General features: G+C 37.9%; 3 protein-coding genes across 3 annotated transcripts; 2 read left to right on the forward strand and 1 right to left on the reverse strand.

The window, feature by feature from the left end:
- Nucleotides 1-9,383: 9,383 nt before the first annotated feature.
- Nucleotides 9,384-11,829, forward strand: PADG_06573 (CMGC/CLK protein kinase; the record flags this gene model as incomplete). The annotated part of the gene is made up of 6 exons (XM_010763850.1): nt 9,384-10,292; nt 10,355-10,436; nt 10,493-10,840; nt 10,910-11,369; nt 11,437-11,524; nt 11,611-11,829. 6 exons carry the CDS (start codon nt 9,384-9,386, stop codon nt 11,827-11,829), a joined length of 2,106 nt encoding a protein of 701 aa, XP_010762152.1.
- A 1,530-nt stretch (nt 11,830-13,359) lies between these two features.
- Nucleotides 13,360-14,138, forward strand: PADG_06574 (uncharacterized protein; the record flags this gene model as incomplete). Its single annotated transcript, XM_010763708.1, has 2 exons — nt 13,360-13,475; nt 14,021-14,138. The coding sequence occupies 2 exons, from the start codon at nt 13,360-13,362 to the stop codon at nt 14,136-14,138; spliced, it is 234 nt and encodes a 77-aa protein (XP_010762010.1).
- A 1,693-nt stretch (nt 14,139-15,831) lies between these two features.
- Nucleotides 15,832-17,671, reverse strand: PADG_06575 (uncharacterized protein; the record flags this gene model as incomplete). Its single annotated transcript, XM_010763709.1, has 2 exons — nt 15,832-16,541; nt 16,606-17,671. The coding sequence occupies 2 exons, from the start codon at nt 17,669-17,671 to the stop codon at nt 15,832-15,834; spliced, it is 1,776 nt and encodes a 591-aa protein (XP_010762011.1).
- Between the last annotated feature and the right edge of the window lie 312 nt (nt 17,672-17,983).

Consider the following 17,983-nt stretch of genomic DNA (forward strand, 5'->3'; position numbering starts at 1 on the left):
TTTTTTGTTAAAAAATTATTAAATACTATATTATTTTAAAATAAAACTTTATAACTATATGAATTAATTACTATTTATTAATTAGATTAATAAAATAATTAAATTCTAATTAGTTTAACTAGATAGATATTATAATTATTAACTAAATATATCATTATAAATTATTCTCTGTATGCTAAAAGCATGTATGAATAGTATGTTCTATAATATTACATTCACTGTACTGTGATGCTGCTCACTTTTGTGATTACTTATCAAACTACTTTATTATCTCTCTTTTCTCTGCAATATCTTTTTCTAAATGATTTACATCTTTTTGAACAGTCAAGTCCTCTCTCTGACTTATGTATATATGACATTTTTCTCACTCTCTCTTTTGCTTTGCATTTACAGTCTTCAGCTCTTTGTTTTTTCTTGTTAAAATAATAGTAATATGCATAATCATCTGATATTTTTTGACTAGCTTTTTCAGAACTTGATTAATTGAACTGAGTAGACTCTGTGTATGATGCTTGAGATATTTTTTAATCTTCTCACTCTGAAGCTTCAGTTATTGTATATTATGAGATGTAGTAGTGGCCTAGGAGGTTTGAGAGCTATGTGAGATCTTTAAAGAAATTGATGTATGTATCTAAATATTAAGCTGAGAAAGAATCTGCTCTGAATTGTACAGAGCTAGTTCTGTAGTCTTAAATTTACTCTGAATATTTTTTTCACTTAGAGCTGTTGTATAAACTGAAAAATAGATAGTTAAAAACTTATTTTAATCAATATAATTGATGTTAAGTCTTATTCTCTTCTTAATCTCTTTTCTATATGCTTGCTTCAATGAGGAAAAACAAACAACATCTAAAAACTGTAAGAAATAAGAGAAATAAGCTGATATATAAAGAGAAATAATCAAGTTTTGAGTGCAAAACTGATCAAACTCAGGATTATTATGACTGTCTTGTCTATTGAGAATCAAGAGTCAATATTGATTGATTGTATGAACTTGAGTATGTTTATTGAATATTTTTTTAAGTTAGATTAAACTCAGCTTCTCAATAATTTATTCATTTTCACTGATTTTAATCCTTTAGTTATATAGTAGTCTATTCTCAAATCAAGAATTCTGATATAACTTTCTTTTGAGAATAATCATTGAAGATAATGATCAGTCTGTTAAATTGACTCTTTCAATAATGATAACTCATTCTGTATTTTCAGACTATACAAGCTTCAAATAAAGAGTCTTCTCTGACTCAGCAATCATCTTGACTGTTTCAATAATCTTTATTTGAAACTCATACTCATCAAAGTTGCATATATTCTTCTATACAATACTATATTTCTGAATAGTACTCTGTATAAGCTCAAATCATTCTTGAATTATCTTAGAATCTTTATATAGAGCTTATTAATTATCATACAATTAGAAGAATCAGATTTTTAATTTAGAATAACAGATAATGAATCATTTAAATCAGCTTTTATCAACAGTTTTTGAGTTGAAAGAGTTGTCTCAATTGATAAGAAGAAAATTAGCTATTTCTTGTACAGTGCTTACTCAGAGAGGCTGATCATATTTATTCATAAAGATTATTCACTAAACAAGAGATAATTTCTCAATAGAGATTAGTTTTTGACTTTCTAACTGAGAGTTCTCTTGCATCATACAGCTGTGAAGTTAATGGCAAAGAGTGAAATGAAAGATATTATACAATCTAAAAGCAGCTCTAGAACTAGAAATTTAATTTTTTTTAACTGCTTTAATAGCTAGAGTAAATTTTTCTTTCTTGTATAAAGAATTATCATCTTTGATTGTTGATATTTTGACATTTAATCAATTAAGTAGTTAAATGCATTGTGTAGTGAAGATCTATATCAGTAGATAATTTGTCTTGCTAGATGATTGATTACATTAACTGAGTTCTGTTATATAAACTTATTAAAAAATTAGTTAAAGCTTAATTTTATAAAATGTCTTATAAGTATTTATTTAATTCTAATTTGTCTTTATCAAAACTATGAAAACATCTTAATCAATCTTGATCATATCTCTATAAGCTCTCTTTTATTCTCTCAGATAGCAAGTCTGATAGCATGTCAACACAGTGCTATCAGTACATCTGATCCCTCAATAACATCTAATGTGTTTTAAGCCTTGACATGCATTTGCTTCCTCATACACTAATCACTCAAGAGACCTTATCTCTCCATCTCAATTACTCACTGCACATGTGAACTAAATGACATGAAGTCTTCAAGCTTCTCTACATCAGGAGATAGCTCAAAGAGCATAAATGTCACATCAATATATCTCAATCTATATGATATGATGACTAGTGAGCTTCTAACTGCTTATGAGGCTAAGGTACAGAAATCTCATGCAGAAGCACTAGCTGCTGCAAATATGCTTGATCAGATTGAAGAAGACTTGGATGATATAAAGACAAAAAATCTATTAAGAGCACTGACTCTTGAAGTCATCATGAAGATATTAGTCAAGAACTGATATAATAGAAGTCTAGAAACAGTGAAGCAGTTCATTATAATTAAGTCTACTGACTTTATTGATGCAACTAATACAAGAGCTTCTATCTATGCAAAGACAGTTGCAAACAATATTAATGTAGTAAAAATATCAGCAATTATATCATAGAAATTTCTGCTTAAAAATAACTTCAAAGAAGAAAAAATATCATGAATTCTTATATATCTGCCTTCAGATCATCTAGTCTATAAAGCAAGTCTGATCACTACTCTTAGAAAGCTGAAGACTAAACTTTTAAAGTCTTTGACAGCAGTCATCACAGCAGTTCAAGTTATTTTCACTAGCATTATCATCATTTTTAGAAGCTTATAAGACATGAAGACTTTGTTAGTTAAAAAGAATAATGTAGCAGCTACTCTTATCAATGCTCAAATAAAAAAGAAAGAACATTAAATCATCTGTCTAATTTCTAAACTACTCATGAAGATTAGTAACTATGATGATGAAACTCTGCATCTCTCAGCAGAATTCATAACAGAAGAATTCACACTTTAAATCAGAATTAAGTTTGTTTACAGTTGCTGGACAATAACATACTCTGAAAACTCAACAGTCACTTTTATATTATACTTTTCACAAGAGATAGCAGCAAATCTGTCATCAAAAGTGAAACTATATGAATATCAAAGACCAGTAATCAGAAAGACATTTAAAATTAAAATACAATAATGCAGCAGATGCTGAAAATTTTATCAAGAGAAATACTGTCTCTGTGTCTCTCATTGCAAAAAATACAGCTCTAAGAACCATGTGAAAAAAAATCTGGTCTGTTATAAAAAGAGTAAAGTATGTGAATGTCTTAATCACTGCACTAACTGTCTTGAATTACATGCTGTGGATGATTCATCCTGCTTTGCCAGATCAGAAATAATGAATGAGATTGTTCAAAGACATTTAAAAAATCAGCTGAGAAATATCTACAATGTATAGAATAAGATATACTTAATCAAAACAAATAACAGCAAATGTGATGATCAAGATTCATCAGCAGATTTAAGAGTAAATGACTTTACTGAGTGTAGATCTAATCTCACACTATCATCAAACAAAGTATCAAACATAATATTGAGAATAGCATCAGATACAACATTAAATATAATGCTCAATTCAACATCTAATACAATATTCAACACAACATCTCATGCAATAACACTTTTCTTTCAGCTACTCAATGAAGAAGAACTCTAAATCTTCACAATTTCTATAGATTATGCAAATCAATATAAAAAAAAATAGTTCAGCATATGAGATAATTCTCAATTTAGCATTTAAAAGAAAGACTGATATTCTTCTCATATAGAAACTCTGAATTCACAGAAATCTAAGTTGATATATCTCTAAAAAGCACTCAGTATTCAACTGCTTTATCTCAATTGAAAAGTGGAATAGAAAGTCATAAGTTCTTATCTATGTGTATAAGCACTCACAAATTTATGCTTATGTAGTTCTAGGCCTCTGGAGAGAAAACTGAGATATTTATATGCTGCACATACAGATCTGAAGTCTACAGTTTCAGACAGTCAACATATATAATACATCTTCAGATGCAGAGAAATCTAAATAAGATATTAGCTGTCTTCTCTTTTGATCTTTCTCAGCAATTTCTTTGCTTCTTGCTGATTATTTCAATATCAAGCACTCTGTGTAGCAATCAGAAGTGCTTTCAAACATATGAGCAAAATCATTTCTGCAATAAACTATGAATTTCAACTTTACTCTCATCATGGACTCAGACACTCTCACATATGAGCATAACATGCTAGACCTAGTCTGAGTCATTCTGAAATTAGTTATCAAAGAAATAAATATATAGATTGACAGATCTCTTTACACTTCCTCTGATTATCAGACTCTTCTCATCAAAATCAGTCTTTCATAAGATGCAAAATCTGACAAATCACCTCACCATTTCTATTTTGACATGATAGATGAGAAGGTCTTTAATCAGATACAGAAAATCTATAAATTAAAACTAGATAAACTATATGATATTTTAGAGTATCTCAGTACAGATCAGCTAAATGCTCTGACTCAGAGTATCACAGATGCATTAGTAGCTTCTCTGAAAAGCTTTATCAAGAAGAGTACTAAGCAAGACACAGATCAGCTATGATAAAATAAGAACTGTCAAAAAGTGATGACAATACTACATTGAGTACAGTGTCTAGATTCTAGATTTTTATGAGAAGCAAAAGACAACATAGTCAGAATCATCAGAAAGGTCAAAAGAGAATACTAATGAGATAAGATAGCTGAGATCTCAGTGAGAAAAGATATTTTTAAGATGATCAAATAAGTTCATTCAACTAACTTCTTTTATTCTTTCTCTTTTGTAAATGAAGAGATTAGGCTAGTGTAAACAAACTCTAGAGAGAAAAGAGATTTTCTGCAATGAGTGCTCTTACAAAAGACTGCAAGCAGATAAAATATCTCAGTTAGCTGATCTAATTCATCATCTGTTAAATTATCATTTTATGTTGTCTCAGCACATGAAATACAAAACTCTCTGCTGAACACAGATAATATCACTTCAGAAACTGATGAAGTGCCAACAGAGATGCTATGAAAGACATGATCACATATTAAAATATTAGTGAAAAAACTGTTCAGAGTCTGTCTTAAAGTTGACTGACATTCAATCTTCTTTCAAGAAGTCACATTGATTATGCTGTCTAAGATTAATAAAGATTTAACAGTTCTGCAATTCTACAAATTTATAGCTCTTCTCTCAATGTTGAGAAAGAAATTAAAATGTCTAATAGCTTATAGACTGATCTGAATGACTATATGAGAGAAAATTGTCTATCTTCAGCACTTTGAAGTTCTCTCTGAGTGAGCTGCCTTATATCTAGTGACAGTATAATTTATGATATAGAGAAAATCTGAGCTAATAAAAGAGTAGTCTCTCTTCTTACTCTGAATATCAAGAATGCTTTTGATACTGTACTCAGAGAAAGAATGTTGTGAAGACTAGAAGAATAAAACTAATCATTAAATTTAATTAGATGAGTGAAAAGCTTTTTGATAGAATATACAGATAGAATCTGAATAAATGAACTTCTGAAATAGTTTTTTAATATCTTAGCAGAGTTTTCACAAAGCTCTTCAGTCTCATCTATTCTATTCATGCTGTTTATTCAGCCTCTGTTCTTTCTAAAAACTATATAAAGAAAATGTGCATACTCAGACTATGCAGATGATTTAAAACTACTTAATGCTGAAATCACTTTTGAATAAAATATTGTTACTCTTCAGAAGAATTTCAAGATGTTAAATGATTAAATCAACAATGAAGAACTAATATTTAACTTTGTCAAAACTGAGATAGTGCACTTCACACAGTGCAGAATTCTTTCAAATCTCTCAATTGATTTTAAAATAACATTTGACATTTACTTCATTACAGTAAATGCAGTGAAAAGCTTTATAATATATCTAGAAATCTGACTATATAGAAAACTGAGCTTTAAGAAGCATGTGAAAATCATGAGAGTTAAAATATAATAACAGATGTTTAATAATATACAGATGCTAAGTAACATGACAAGAGGTGTCTCAGTATAACTACTTAGACAATCTGTTCAGATCTGTGTCCTCTCTATGCTCTGCTATGGAGCAGAGATATGATAACCTAAAGTCATATGAATAAAAAAAAAAAGAAAATCTTCAATTAAACAGATTATTTAATCAGAAAGCTAGATTTAATTCTTAGAGATACTTTGTGAGAGATATTGTTAGTTTATAAAATTACACTCATTTCAGCTCTATACTGCAAGCTAGAAATCATGTCAGTGAAAGAGATATTAGACAACTGATGTGCTGTCTTTGTAGTAAAAATTAAAAAGATGAATAAAAAATATCTGCTAGTGAGACACTTCAATAATGTAGCTATCATCTGACTCTATATCACATATTTGTTTAGAGTGTTCAGTTATGCTGATGTGATAGAAGCATATAATTCTCTACTTACATTTTTTTGAATGAGAATTTTCAGAAAAGAAGATTTGCAGATTAAGTATAAGATAGATTGCATAAAGAAATAGACAGCACAAGACTTTAAGAGCTGACTACAACAATATATTTCTTTGAATCTGATAATTTTTACTGATAATTTACAGATAGTATGTTCTCAGTATGTAACTGATGCAGAATGAGTTATATACTGAGATAGTGAATACTTTAATTTTCATAGAATATCTATCAATAAATAAAGCAGAGATTTTTAATGTGAAGGCAATGATAGCTCTGCAGAATTTAAAAAAAATTATCATCTTTTTTCAGATGAAATATGTCAGCAATATCTACATTTGTCTAGATAATTTGAAGATAGTATAAGTTCTTGAATCTGTGTCAAACATCTCTAGTCAGTCAGTTTTTGTGCAATTTCTGAAAGTTATAAAAATCTGACAAAGCAGAAATAAACTTTTATTAATTATTCAGAATAGAGTGATTATTAGATGAGTCTCAAATCACACAAACATGATCAATAATAAAAAAATAAATTTTAAAGTCAAAGCAGCTATAGTGTAGACAGTAAATACAAAAACAGTACTTCAACTCAACAGCATAGACGTGCTAGCTTATATAAAGCAGCATACTATGAAATAAATCACATAGATTTTTGAGAACTTTTGAGTTAAAAATCTGTTTAAATGCTATATAAAGCTGAAGATCTCACTAAAGAGAGTCTCAACAGAGATAAAACTTTCATACTTTACATTAAAAAAACTCTATACTGCTTAATCAAATCATGAAGACTTTGCAGTCTATCACAGTCATCTTAAGCATGAAGTTGCAGAGTGCTACTATCAATGCAAATATAGTAAAATTTCAAAACATTTCTACTATTGTACTTTTGCATAAAAAGTGACAAAGTAACATTAGTCTATCTACAATCTTTGTGAGACACTGACAATCTTGTATGATACTCTAGAATTTGATAGCTAACTAAAAGAAATGATCTTCTATCAAAATATCTATTCAATGCACTAATATGTATCTTCAGATCAGATCTTATAGATTATTTTCTTTTCTGTCTTGCTTCTGTCTTCTTCATTATCTTTCTCATCTTTCTTTCTTTTTTTCTCTTTCTTTTCTTACATGTCTTTCTTTCTATCTGTCTTCTTTACCTCCTCCTCACAAATTTAAAACCACTCAAACCTCTGCTCTATGGCAACTGATTCACAGACTCTGCTAATGTAGTAATACACAACTTATTTTATCTTATTTGTAATATAGCTACTAGATAGATAGTTATCTACAGATATAGCTCTACTCACTCTATAGTTCAATGCAGACTCTACTAGATCATATGCTCTTCAGACATACTGACTAACTGAGTGTTAAATAAAAACACACACACATACATATACACATACACATACATACACACACACACTTGTCTTTATTCTCAGTTATATCTAACACTGAGTAAAGTTTTTATAGTCTAAAAATTATAAATAAATTATAATAATAAAAGTAGTAAATATATCAAAAGTTAGAATATTCATCAAGACTAATTAGATAAACTTTTATATAATTTAAATGAGAATAAAGATCAAATAATTTATTCAAATATTTATATTTACTATAAATTTATTTATATTGAGTTAATACTTATATTTTTTATTTTGAATAGATGTAGTAGTTTTTTTATCTTATAATTTAATTATATTAATAAAAAAGAATAGAATATATATATAAATTCAAAATTGACATCATTTATCGCACACATCTGCTGCTCATCAACCAATTGCCAGGAACACCTGGCAGCTTAAATAATATCTAGTTATCCTAGCCAGCTGAAATACTTAGTCTCATTGATCTGAGTGGATGAAAAGTTAGTAGTTCTTGGTTTTCAACCGCCTCATCAGTGACTGGCTAAAGAATTAGAATAGAAATGGAATTGTATATATATATATATGTATACAATTTTAAATTTATTGTCAATTAGATATAAACATAGTAAAGGGCTTGCTGGTTGTTTGAATTTCCACGGCCCGGACGGAACAACGTCTCTCCTCCAGGACTTCATCATCCAGCCTCCACGCCCAACGTCCACCCTCAAACCTCGGGAAGAAAAGACAACAATCCTCGCCATCCATCGACACTCTCCCACCTCATCGATCAGTCCTCGTTTGGTTCTGCCTGTGCAATTCCCAGGCGTATACCCACCACACCACGCTGGGACTGCCAGGCTGCTTCTTATCTCTCCCTCTCTGCGACTGATACGACCCACGCGGGTACCAATGTTTGGAACAACCCGCTGCGACAACTAAATATCGATTGCGCACCCTACAACTAACTGTACGTACAACTGGGACTTTATTTACACTACACGACGCTACTCCACCTTCACCCGTTCCTTCACCAACTTCGCAACTTTACTCCTCTGCATTCCGCCAAATCCTTCCTCGCCTCCGTTCTCTCTCTCCCGCATCAACCATCCCTCCCTCCTCTGGCAACCATTTCCCTCTCTCCCCCGTCACTTAACTCTAACTCCGACTCCACTCTCGTTCCTTCTGATGTACCAGTCTGGGTGCTCTCTCACCCTAGCGTCCATGCCTTTCTCTTGACTTGTCTCGCCTCCTCTTCACCCTCCGCCCTTCGCTTGGTGGCCGCCAGACTTCCTCACTAATCGACCCTTACAACCTCTTCCACCGACAACGAAAGAGAACAAAAATTAAAAATTAAAAAAGAAAATTAAAAAAAAAATAAAAGAGAACAACGAGGACAACGAGAAAGAACGCAATCTGGTGTTTGTAGTCCTTGAATCATTGCTCAAAATTTTCACCCCTTTCCCTTCCAACATATTAAAGGGAAAAATCCGCCCCGTCTTATCTGCGTCATGTCGACCCCTTCAACTGCCACGGCCACTCACCCATCCCGTCACCCACACTATGGTTATTCGCATCACACTTACCAGCAAAATACCTCTTATCCATCTGCATCTGCTGCTGTTGCTGCCGTCGCTACGGGCTCCTCTCGACTAGCCAATTCTTATGGATACTCTGCTACAACTCCTGCTACGACCGCCGCACCTCCCCTCCCACTTCCCAGTCCGTCCAAACTAAACAACCAACATCAGGTCACAATGCCATCCTACCAGCAGCAGCAGCACAACCACCAACAGCATCACCAGCAACCCTCTTCCCCCGTTACATTACCTACTTCTCGGAGCCGGAGGAAAAAGCCAAACTGGGCCGAATTCTACAAGAATGGCGTTCCCAAAGAAATCATTGTCATCGACGATGACGATGACAGCATTACCGCCACCAATGCCACCTTCAATAACAACAACAGTAGCAACAGCAACAATAATAATAATAATAACCATCTCAATTCCACGCTTCACAAAATGCCCGTCTCCCATGCCCCTGCAAGCAAAAGGAGACGGACCGGTCTGGAAACTGCAGTCGATATGACCTACCACGATCGGCCCACGTTCTCCATCCACCCGCAGCAATATGGCGAGGAGTCGTCTGGCACCTCCATCTCCACGGATCGAACTACCTCGCTACAAACCACTGCCCCTACTTCTATGGGTTCCCATGGCAGTGCCCCGCTAAATAATATGTACTACGAAGACTCCACCACCATTGGCCAGAAACGAAAACGGGTTGTGACCCGCAAATCTGCTCGTGATGAACAGAAACGAAGGGAGTTGGAGGTTGCTGGTGATGCATACAATAGTTACATTCCCCCTCCAAAACCCCCTATCAAGGCAAAAGACGTCACCGTGCCGGTGATCAGAGATGTACGTTAGCCTCCCCGCTATGAAAAAACGTGTTTGTTTTGTCATTGCTGACCTCTCGATAGTACAATCTTCCTAAAAATCAGAAAATTGACGATGATGACGGACACTACATAGTGACTCCCGATACCGACCTCACCGATAGATGTAAGTTGCCTTCAGATTCTCTTTCCGAATTGTACAACAATTGCTAATTGATTTAGATTCTATCGTCAAACTACTTGGCCAAGGAACCTTTGGCAAAGTCGTCGAGGCCTACGACAAGCACAAGAAAACCCGCTGTGCCGTAAAAATAATCCGTTCCGTGCAGAAATACAGAGATGCCTCCCGTATCGAGCTGCGGGTGCTCTCCACCCTAGCCTCCAACGATAAAACAAATCGTAACAAGTGCATACATCTTCGGGACTGCTTCGACTTCCGAAATCACATCTGCATCGTGACCGATCTGCTGGGCCAGAGCGTGTTCGATTTCCTTAAGGGTAACGGATTTGTGCCCTTCCCAAGTAGCCAGATCCAGAGCTTTGCTCGACAGCTGCTAACTAGCGTTGCATGTAAGTTTTCTCATATACCAATCCCTTTATAAGGTCATGATGTGCTGGGTGGATACTAACATTCTCTAGTCCTCCATGATCTGAACCTCATCCATACAGATCTGAAACCTGAAAATATTCTCCTTGTCAACAATGCCTATCAAACCTTCACATACAACCGCTCCATCCCTTCATCATCACATACCTCGTCCCGAAACGCCCGCCAACGACGCGTGCTTCTGAACAGTGAGATTCGACTAATCGACTTCGGATCCGCCACTTTCAATGACGAGTATCACTCCTCAGTCGTCTCAACGCGCCACTACCGCGCTCCCGAAATCATTCTGAATCTGGGCTGGAGTTTCCCATGCGATATCTGGAGCATTGGCTGCATTCTCGTTGAATTTTTCACCGGTGATGCCCTTTTTCAAACACACGACAATCTCGAACATCTCGCAATGATGGAAAGTGTCTGTGGCGGGAAGATCGACGCGAAGATTGTCAAACAGGTTATGCAATGTCGTGGTGGCAGTGCCAACCAAGCAGCCAAGTATGTACAATGCTTTTGATGCACCCTTCACGGAAACCTCACTTTGATACTAACCGTGACAAACTAGATATTTCAACCGAAGTAAACTAGACTATCCAAATACTGAAACATCCAAGGCCTCAAAGAAATACGTCCGGGCCATGAAACCGCTTCATGTACGAACTCTTCACAACCCCTTCCCCTTTTAACACTTTTTTGCCTTTGATTTTTAAATAACGACATTTCCTGACGTAAAATCCAGGACTTCATTCCCACCACCACAACGTTCAACAAGCAATTCCTCGACCTCCTCCGGCGCATCTTCGTCTACGATCCCAAGGCGCGTATCACAGCCAAACAAGCCCTCAAACATCCCTGGTTCAAAGAATCAATTATAGACGACGGCACTGAGGCGCTGCGAATTGGCCAGCAACTCCGCGAAGACGCTGCTGCCAAAGCTGCATCCGCTTCTGCATCTTAAGAGATCATGTCCACTTTCCCATGTTGCCTAACCGATTTACCCATTTTATTGTGGTGGGCCAATGACGGTTTCTTAATTACAATTCGATGATTAAACTGGCCTCTCCTTCCATAAGTGACTCTCCTCACTGCAGTATCTATCCCGGATGGAGGAGCACGCACACTTCGGCAATTTCGAGAGTAGTTTGTTTGGCTTTTTATATAAACTGAACAAAAAGGAAAGAAAAAGACCAAAAAAAGTACGTTTTCGGCACCAGGATAAATAATGGAATTGGGATGAGTTCGGTTTGGTAATTTTTGGGCGGTGCAATAGCGAGAAAAGGAAAGCAGAAGGGGTCTCTCATTCTCTTCTTTCAACCACGATCGTACAGTGTAAGAAACATGTCATCTTTTCATCTTTTTATCTTTTTTTTTTGGTTTGTTTGTTTATTTGTTTGTTTGTGTGTGTGTGTGTTTCCTTATCACTTATTTTTCATTGCCTCTTTTTCATATTATTTCTTTCTGTTATTGAACAGGTTGGGAGGCGAGGCAAAGGCATATAATGAGCTGAACAAACATGACATTTGACATATATTCCCCGAATTCTGTTTTAATTGCATTCTTCTAATTAACCTTTTCCCCCTTCCTTTTTTTTAATTTTAACTATTAGTTAAAACTTCCCGTTTTAAACTGTTAATGTCTTTTATGTTGGTTTGTTACATTCTATATTCTACACGTATCACAATATGGAGAAGGGTTACACAAGGCGAGAGAGTACAGTACATTGTCAGAAATTACTACCTATGTTGGGCTTGATATTCGATGTCGATTACGATCTCAATTTCAATTTTTTTTTTTTTTTAACTATAACAACTTTTCTCTCCATGTCTCGATCATTTTCTCATCTTATCCATGGCTCCTTGAAAGTCATCCCGCCTCTTGTCTACAATACAAAGGAGACGCTGGATTCTCATTCCCCATTCAATTCTCCCCATTTTCTAAGTATCCTTGTGGCTCATGCGGGTTTACAGGCACCCTCTCATGTTTGCTCTGCTAAACCCGTAGGTAAAGAGACTAGTGATTTGTGCATTTCAAACACTTTCAACCTCGCCCAGTCGCTCTGCTCTTAGTGTCGCATTCTCCCAATGTTTACGGATATCTAATTGGCAAGTGTTATCACCTCATTGTTAATTATCGAACCGGCTCGTTCGCCTTTACTGAAGGAGAAATTCAACGGAAAAAGACTGAATGGCAAGGACATGGAAGAGCTCATGATGATGATGATATTGATGTACAATTTCCATGAGTGTTTTGTCACTCGTGGTATTGTTTTATTCTCAAATCTTTCCCCGGATCCATATAGAAAATAGTTAGCGAGACAGTTGAGTTCTTGGCTGCATGAGGGCTATGATTTATGGGAGACTCAACTTGTCTCTTCTCAACCCTGATACTGAATTTCTGATAAACTTTACCTATCTAGTAGCCATGTGGTTGTTGCTCTCTTCACTAATCTCGTTTTACAGCTGCTCTTTAGCTGTCTCTCCGCTGAGATATGCACGACGACACAACAACAACGCAGGAGTATGAAGGATACAGGAAAAGTAATGTCGTAATTCATCAATTTAACTCACTTTCTCTGGGACCGTCGGATTTTATTACAAATAGCAGGTGAAGTGTCTAGTGTTCAACCGTTAAAAGAACAGTCAAAATCCTTGAAATATCAGTGACCTTCTTCGCCTCTCGCCCTCCCTTTTCCATTTCCTCTCCGTTAAACAGCCCATCTTCACTTTTGATGGGATCCTGGCGGAAAATGAAAGACATATATTCCTAGCCAGTGTCCGTGGCTGATCCTGATTCCTTCCTCCACTTGGCCGTTGCTGTTACTGTGGTAAAGCCAGAGAAACCATACTGCAATACTAATAAAATATCATTCTGATACTTGTTAGCAAATGACACTTGCTTCCCCATTGATACCACCGATTTTCATCTCACAGAATATGGGTTAAAGGCAGAAAGAGCCGTCGCCTACTACATAGCAGCAATTCTCTGCGAGCTATTTCTCCCCACTCCCAAACCCAACCACACCCCCGGCCGCGGTCAACTCTTCCCAGGCCAGCCCAGAAACCTCAACATCATACGTGTCACATTCCTTACAAAATCCAACGCAGTAGTGGCAATAGCTTTGGTCCTAGTTAAATTGATAACTATGGTAGACTTGCCGCGAAGCGTGGTGCCATGCCGGCGGCGAGGTGGGCAGAGTTTATTAGCGCAAAGGACCTGGGGTCAGAAGAGGTGGAGATGAAGCTTCATTTAAAATTGGAGGTTGTGTAGATTGAGTTGTGTAGATTGAGTTGTGTAGATTGAGGAGAAGAAGGATTCTTTTGGAATTTTGCTGAGAGAGGGTTCCAGAGTTTCGGTGCGGCCAATTTGAATTTTGGGGGCATTAACTAAGTGAGTGGATGAACGGAAAAAAATTTGCTTTTATTTCATGGTCTCCATTTGCTCTTCTTCCCCTTTCTTCTTTTCTTCTTCTTCTGTGTCCTTTCTTCATTTGCGGGAAAATTGGGTCCAAGCAGGCTGAGATTGGAATATCTTAGGTACAAATATGTATTAGCAGGCTCTGGCTGCTTGTAGCGCGTACAATTTGGGATAAGAGCCAAAGCAACAAGATGGGAAGAGAAGAACATTTTATTTCTTCTCTCTCTCCTCTCTGACATCTGTTTGCCTTTCGTTTTGCATTTGGCGCTCAGGATCGTATATATGTGTATATACGGCTGAAAGTGACCGCTTGTGGAATATAATCCTCGCATCTGAATGCGAATTCCGGACGGGCCAAAGAACAGCATAGCAGCCTGATATATAATAGCAATGATGACTATCTCAGAATATAAACGTTGGACAAGGGCTGGGATACAAGGGAGCAGCCAACGCCGACGGCCAACTCATTTACCGTCGTTGCCAGACGACTCGTAGAAGTGGTCCGAAGCATAGGTAAATACTTATGATATAATATATATTATGATGGAATATTGAGATGGCAATGGTCGGGATGTTTGGGGAGTTTGAAATAATGTTAACATGACAAAGCCTCTTTGGATATATCTATTCTGAAGAATGGAATCTTTCCTTCTTAAAAACTTCCGTTTGGGACGAAGAGATAAGAACTGATGGAGGTTGCCATCGTAGAGCTTGACCGAACCGGACTGGACATTGGTCGTGGATATAGGGCCCACAGCATCCCTAGGTATTAGGAACAATCAACGTGGTCAAAGAAACAACGTTCTGGATCAAAGGATTAATTAAGATCCTGAGTAAGCAGTTGGGTTGTCTCGAACGGATTAGGCGGTTTGCGTGCGTTGGTGACAGAAGAATAACAATGCAATGGGGACAGGTATTAGGCATACGTTGACACGACGCGGGCTGATTGTCAGATTGTCAAGCTAGGCATGCGGGGAATGTTATTAATACTATTCTGGAGTAATTAAATCAAACTTCATCGCCATTAATCGATATCTTAGGGGAAACAAGGACAAGAAAGAACCTTACTTATCAGTTAGGACGATGATAACTGGAAATAAGCAATGGATCAATCATTTTATTTATGCAGTCTACCTCGTGCCCACATGTAGACAAACAATTACGGCAGAGGTGGGGGGCAAAAAACTCGATGACCCTCTGGTTTAAAGAAACTGTTAAAGGGCATAAATAATGCTAACAGAAAAAAAAAGAAGAAAAAAAAGAAGAGAGAAATAGAAGAAAAAAAAAAGAAGAAAAAAAGAAGGGTTGAGATAATAAGTAAAGCAATTTGGCAGTTTGCGAAACAATAAAACGCCTGCAGGTGGATCAATAATAAAACATTTACGTAAGTAACTGAAAACCCATGAGAATGTAAACCAGCCTCCACGAAACAAGCCGTGGAGAAACTGAAGGGTAAGCCAATGACGCCGGTGCTCCGTTAAGTTAATTCTCTCATTTTCTTCTCTCCGTCGCCTTGATATTGGATATTGGGGTAGGTTCATTGCTGCTATCGCACGGATTTATCGTTGTCTTCTTTCGACTCCTTCGAGTAAGCCTTCTGTAAGTGCTTCAAACCCTTGCCATCCACTTCCAGCACAAAAAGAATATCCCTAATCTGGACACCGGCTCCACGCTCCTTGTCGCTCTCTCGCCAATCTCCCATCTGTTTCCCAGTAAGTCTACTGGGTCCTGTAACAGCCACACCGGTGGGTCTTGGAGTGGGCGTTCCGGCGGTGGCAGCAGCACCAACACTTGCTCTTGATGGCGTGGAAACACTCCGCGCCGTTGCAGGTGAGCTGTTTGTTAGCCAGCTGTAGGTCTTCTTTTTCCCACCGAATCTGACGCCAGACGTCAGGTTGTTTGTGGCCATTCGGGCAGTCTCGACAGACTGTTGATGTTGTACCGCTTCAGTCACCTTGTTGTCGGCCTTCTTCGTGTCTTTTTTCGTGGCTTTGCGTTCTTCCATAATACGCTCACTGAGCTGGCCAGTTGGTGTGGCAGTTCCAGATGTGCCAAGCCCAACAGAGCCCGCTCTGCTAGTATCGCCACCCAGGATCGCATCAGCATTCCTTCTTGTTCGTTTACTTGCCCGTTCTTCTTCAAATGATATATCCTTCTCCACTAGGCTACGACTCCGTTTGGCAATGATATTGACTATCGTCATTTGTTTCTTATTAGGAGATTCGTCGTCCTTCGCAACATCGTTGGGCAGAGGGCCTGCAGGAGATGATGATTAGCTCAAAGAGTGATAAATCTCATAAAATCAACACATTTTACCTACGTTTGGGAGTTGCTGCTGTGGGAGTGGCCTCCTTAGTCGAAGTACCATCTGCTTTTGCACTAGGGGGTGTTAATGCAACGGCCATGTCACTCCATTCTAATGGAACAACACCGTGGGAATTTACTCGTCGGTTAATTGCTAACGCGTAAGAATGATCGATCACAGATCGCAGTCGTTCTTCACAGGCCAGGGTCACCAGAGAAAGGATATCGCCAAGCGGGGCATCCTGGGTCAAAAGCGCTTTGCCAGTGCGTACCACAGACGAACCATCTGGACCAGTAACCTCGACAGGACCCGCAGCGCGACCTGGATAAGGGCGGTAGACACCGTGCGCTGGCACACGCACTCCAAGATCGTAGGTGCGCTTTTGTATTCGCTCTTCTAATAATGATGTAGATAGAAACGGCGCTTGTAGAGGGTATTGCATACGTCTGCTTGCCGCAGTATCTTGTCGTAAAATTTCATCCTCCGCTGCAGCCTCCGGGTTCTGGATGGTGGCGGATTTAGCGCTAATAGATATAGGAGTTACGAATGTTCCCTGTGTCGGTGTTGATTTATGCAGTGGCGATTCCACGAAACTAGTTCCCGCAGAAACGGTACCGGCTGATTGGTGAGTAACGAAGGAGTTGTTGAAGTTTGTCTGTAAACGCGGGGGTTGCTGGGGGGCGGCAGGAGCCTGTCCATATGCATGGGTTAAATATTCCTCCTCTTCTCTAACATCAATGCCAGATGAAGCCAGAACATCGGTCAGTTCAGCTGTATCGGTGGCTTTCTCGACTGGTCTCGATGGGGGACCCATAGACCCGGGAAGAGGAGGCGCGTTCATGGCGGGAGTAGAGGTGCCGTTGGCAAAAGAGACATTAACTGGACTTCCTGTATGAGGTAGCTGCAGGGTACCAAAGCTGGGAGATTCGTAAGGAGACTGAGACTGGGGCAAAGGTGAGAAACGCTGACGTTTTGGAGGAGGGGCGATTCCGCTGACGGGAGACGGGGCTCCAGGGGAGGGAGTGGAGACAGGCGGGGAAAAGGTCTGCGAAGCAAACTGCTGGGACTGTGTTTGAGCCATGGTGAATGGTGAATGTGGAAGGCAAACAGAGGCTGGATAGAGTGTTATAGGTGAATGGATATTGACCCCGCGGATGATAGTGAAAGATCGCCTCGCCAGACGAGCACACGAAAAGAGGGAGCAATGCGCCCAAGCAAGAGATGTAATGAAGACGCGGTCATCTCCGAGTCATTCTGCCGGGCCTGAACCGGAGGATAGGGTTTTGCGAAGAGTGACCACTTCACTGAATACTGCTCAACACGTGGAAGTGGAGTCTAGTTGCAGTAGATAATAGCAGATGTAGATGCAGATATATTACTTTTGTCGTTGAAG

This window comes from Paracoccidioides brasiliensis (assembly GCF_000150735.1).
Source record: "Paracoccidioides brasiliensis Pb18 unplaced genomic scaffold supercont2.9, whole genome shotgun sequence".
NCBI classification, from domain to species: Eukaryota; Fungi; Ascomycota; class Eurotiomycetes; order Onygenales; family Ajellomycetaceae; genus Paracoccidioides; species Paracoccidioides brasiliensis.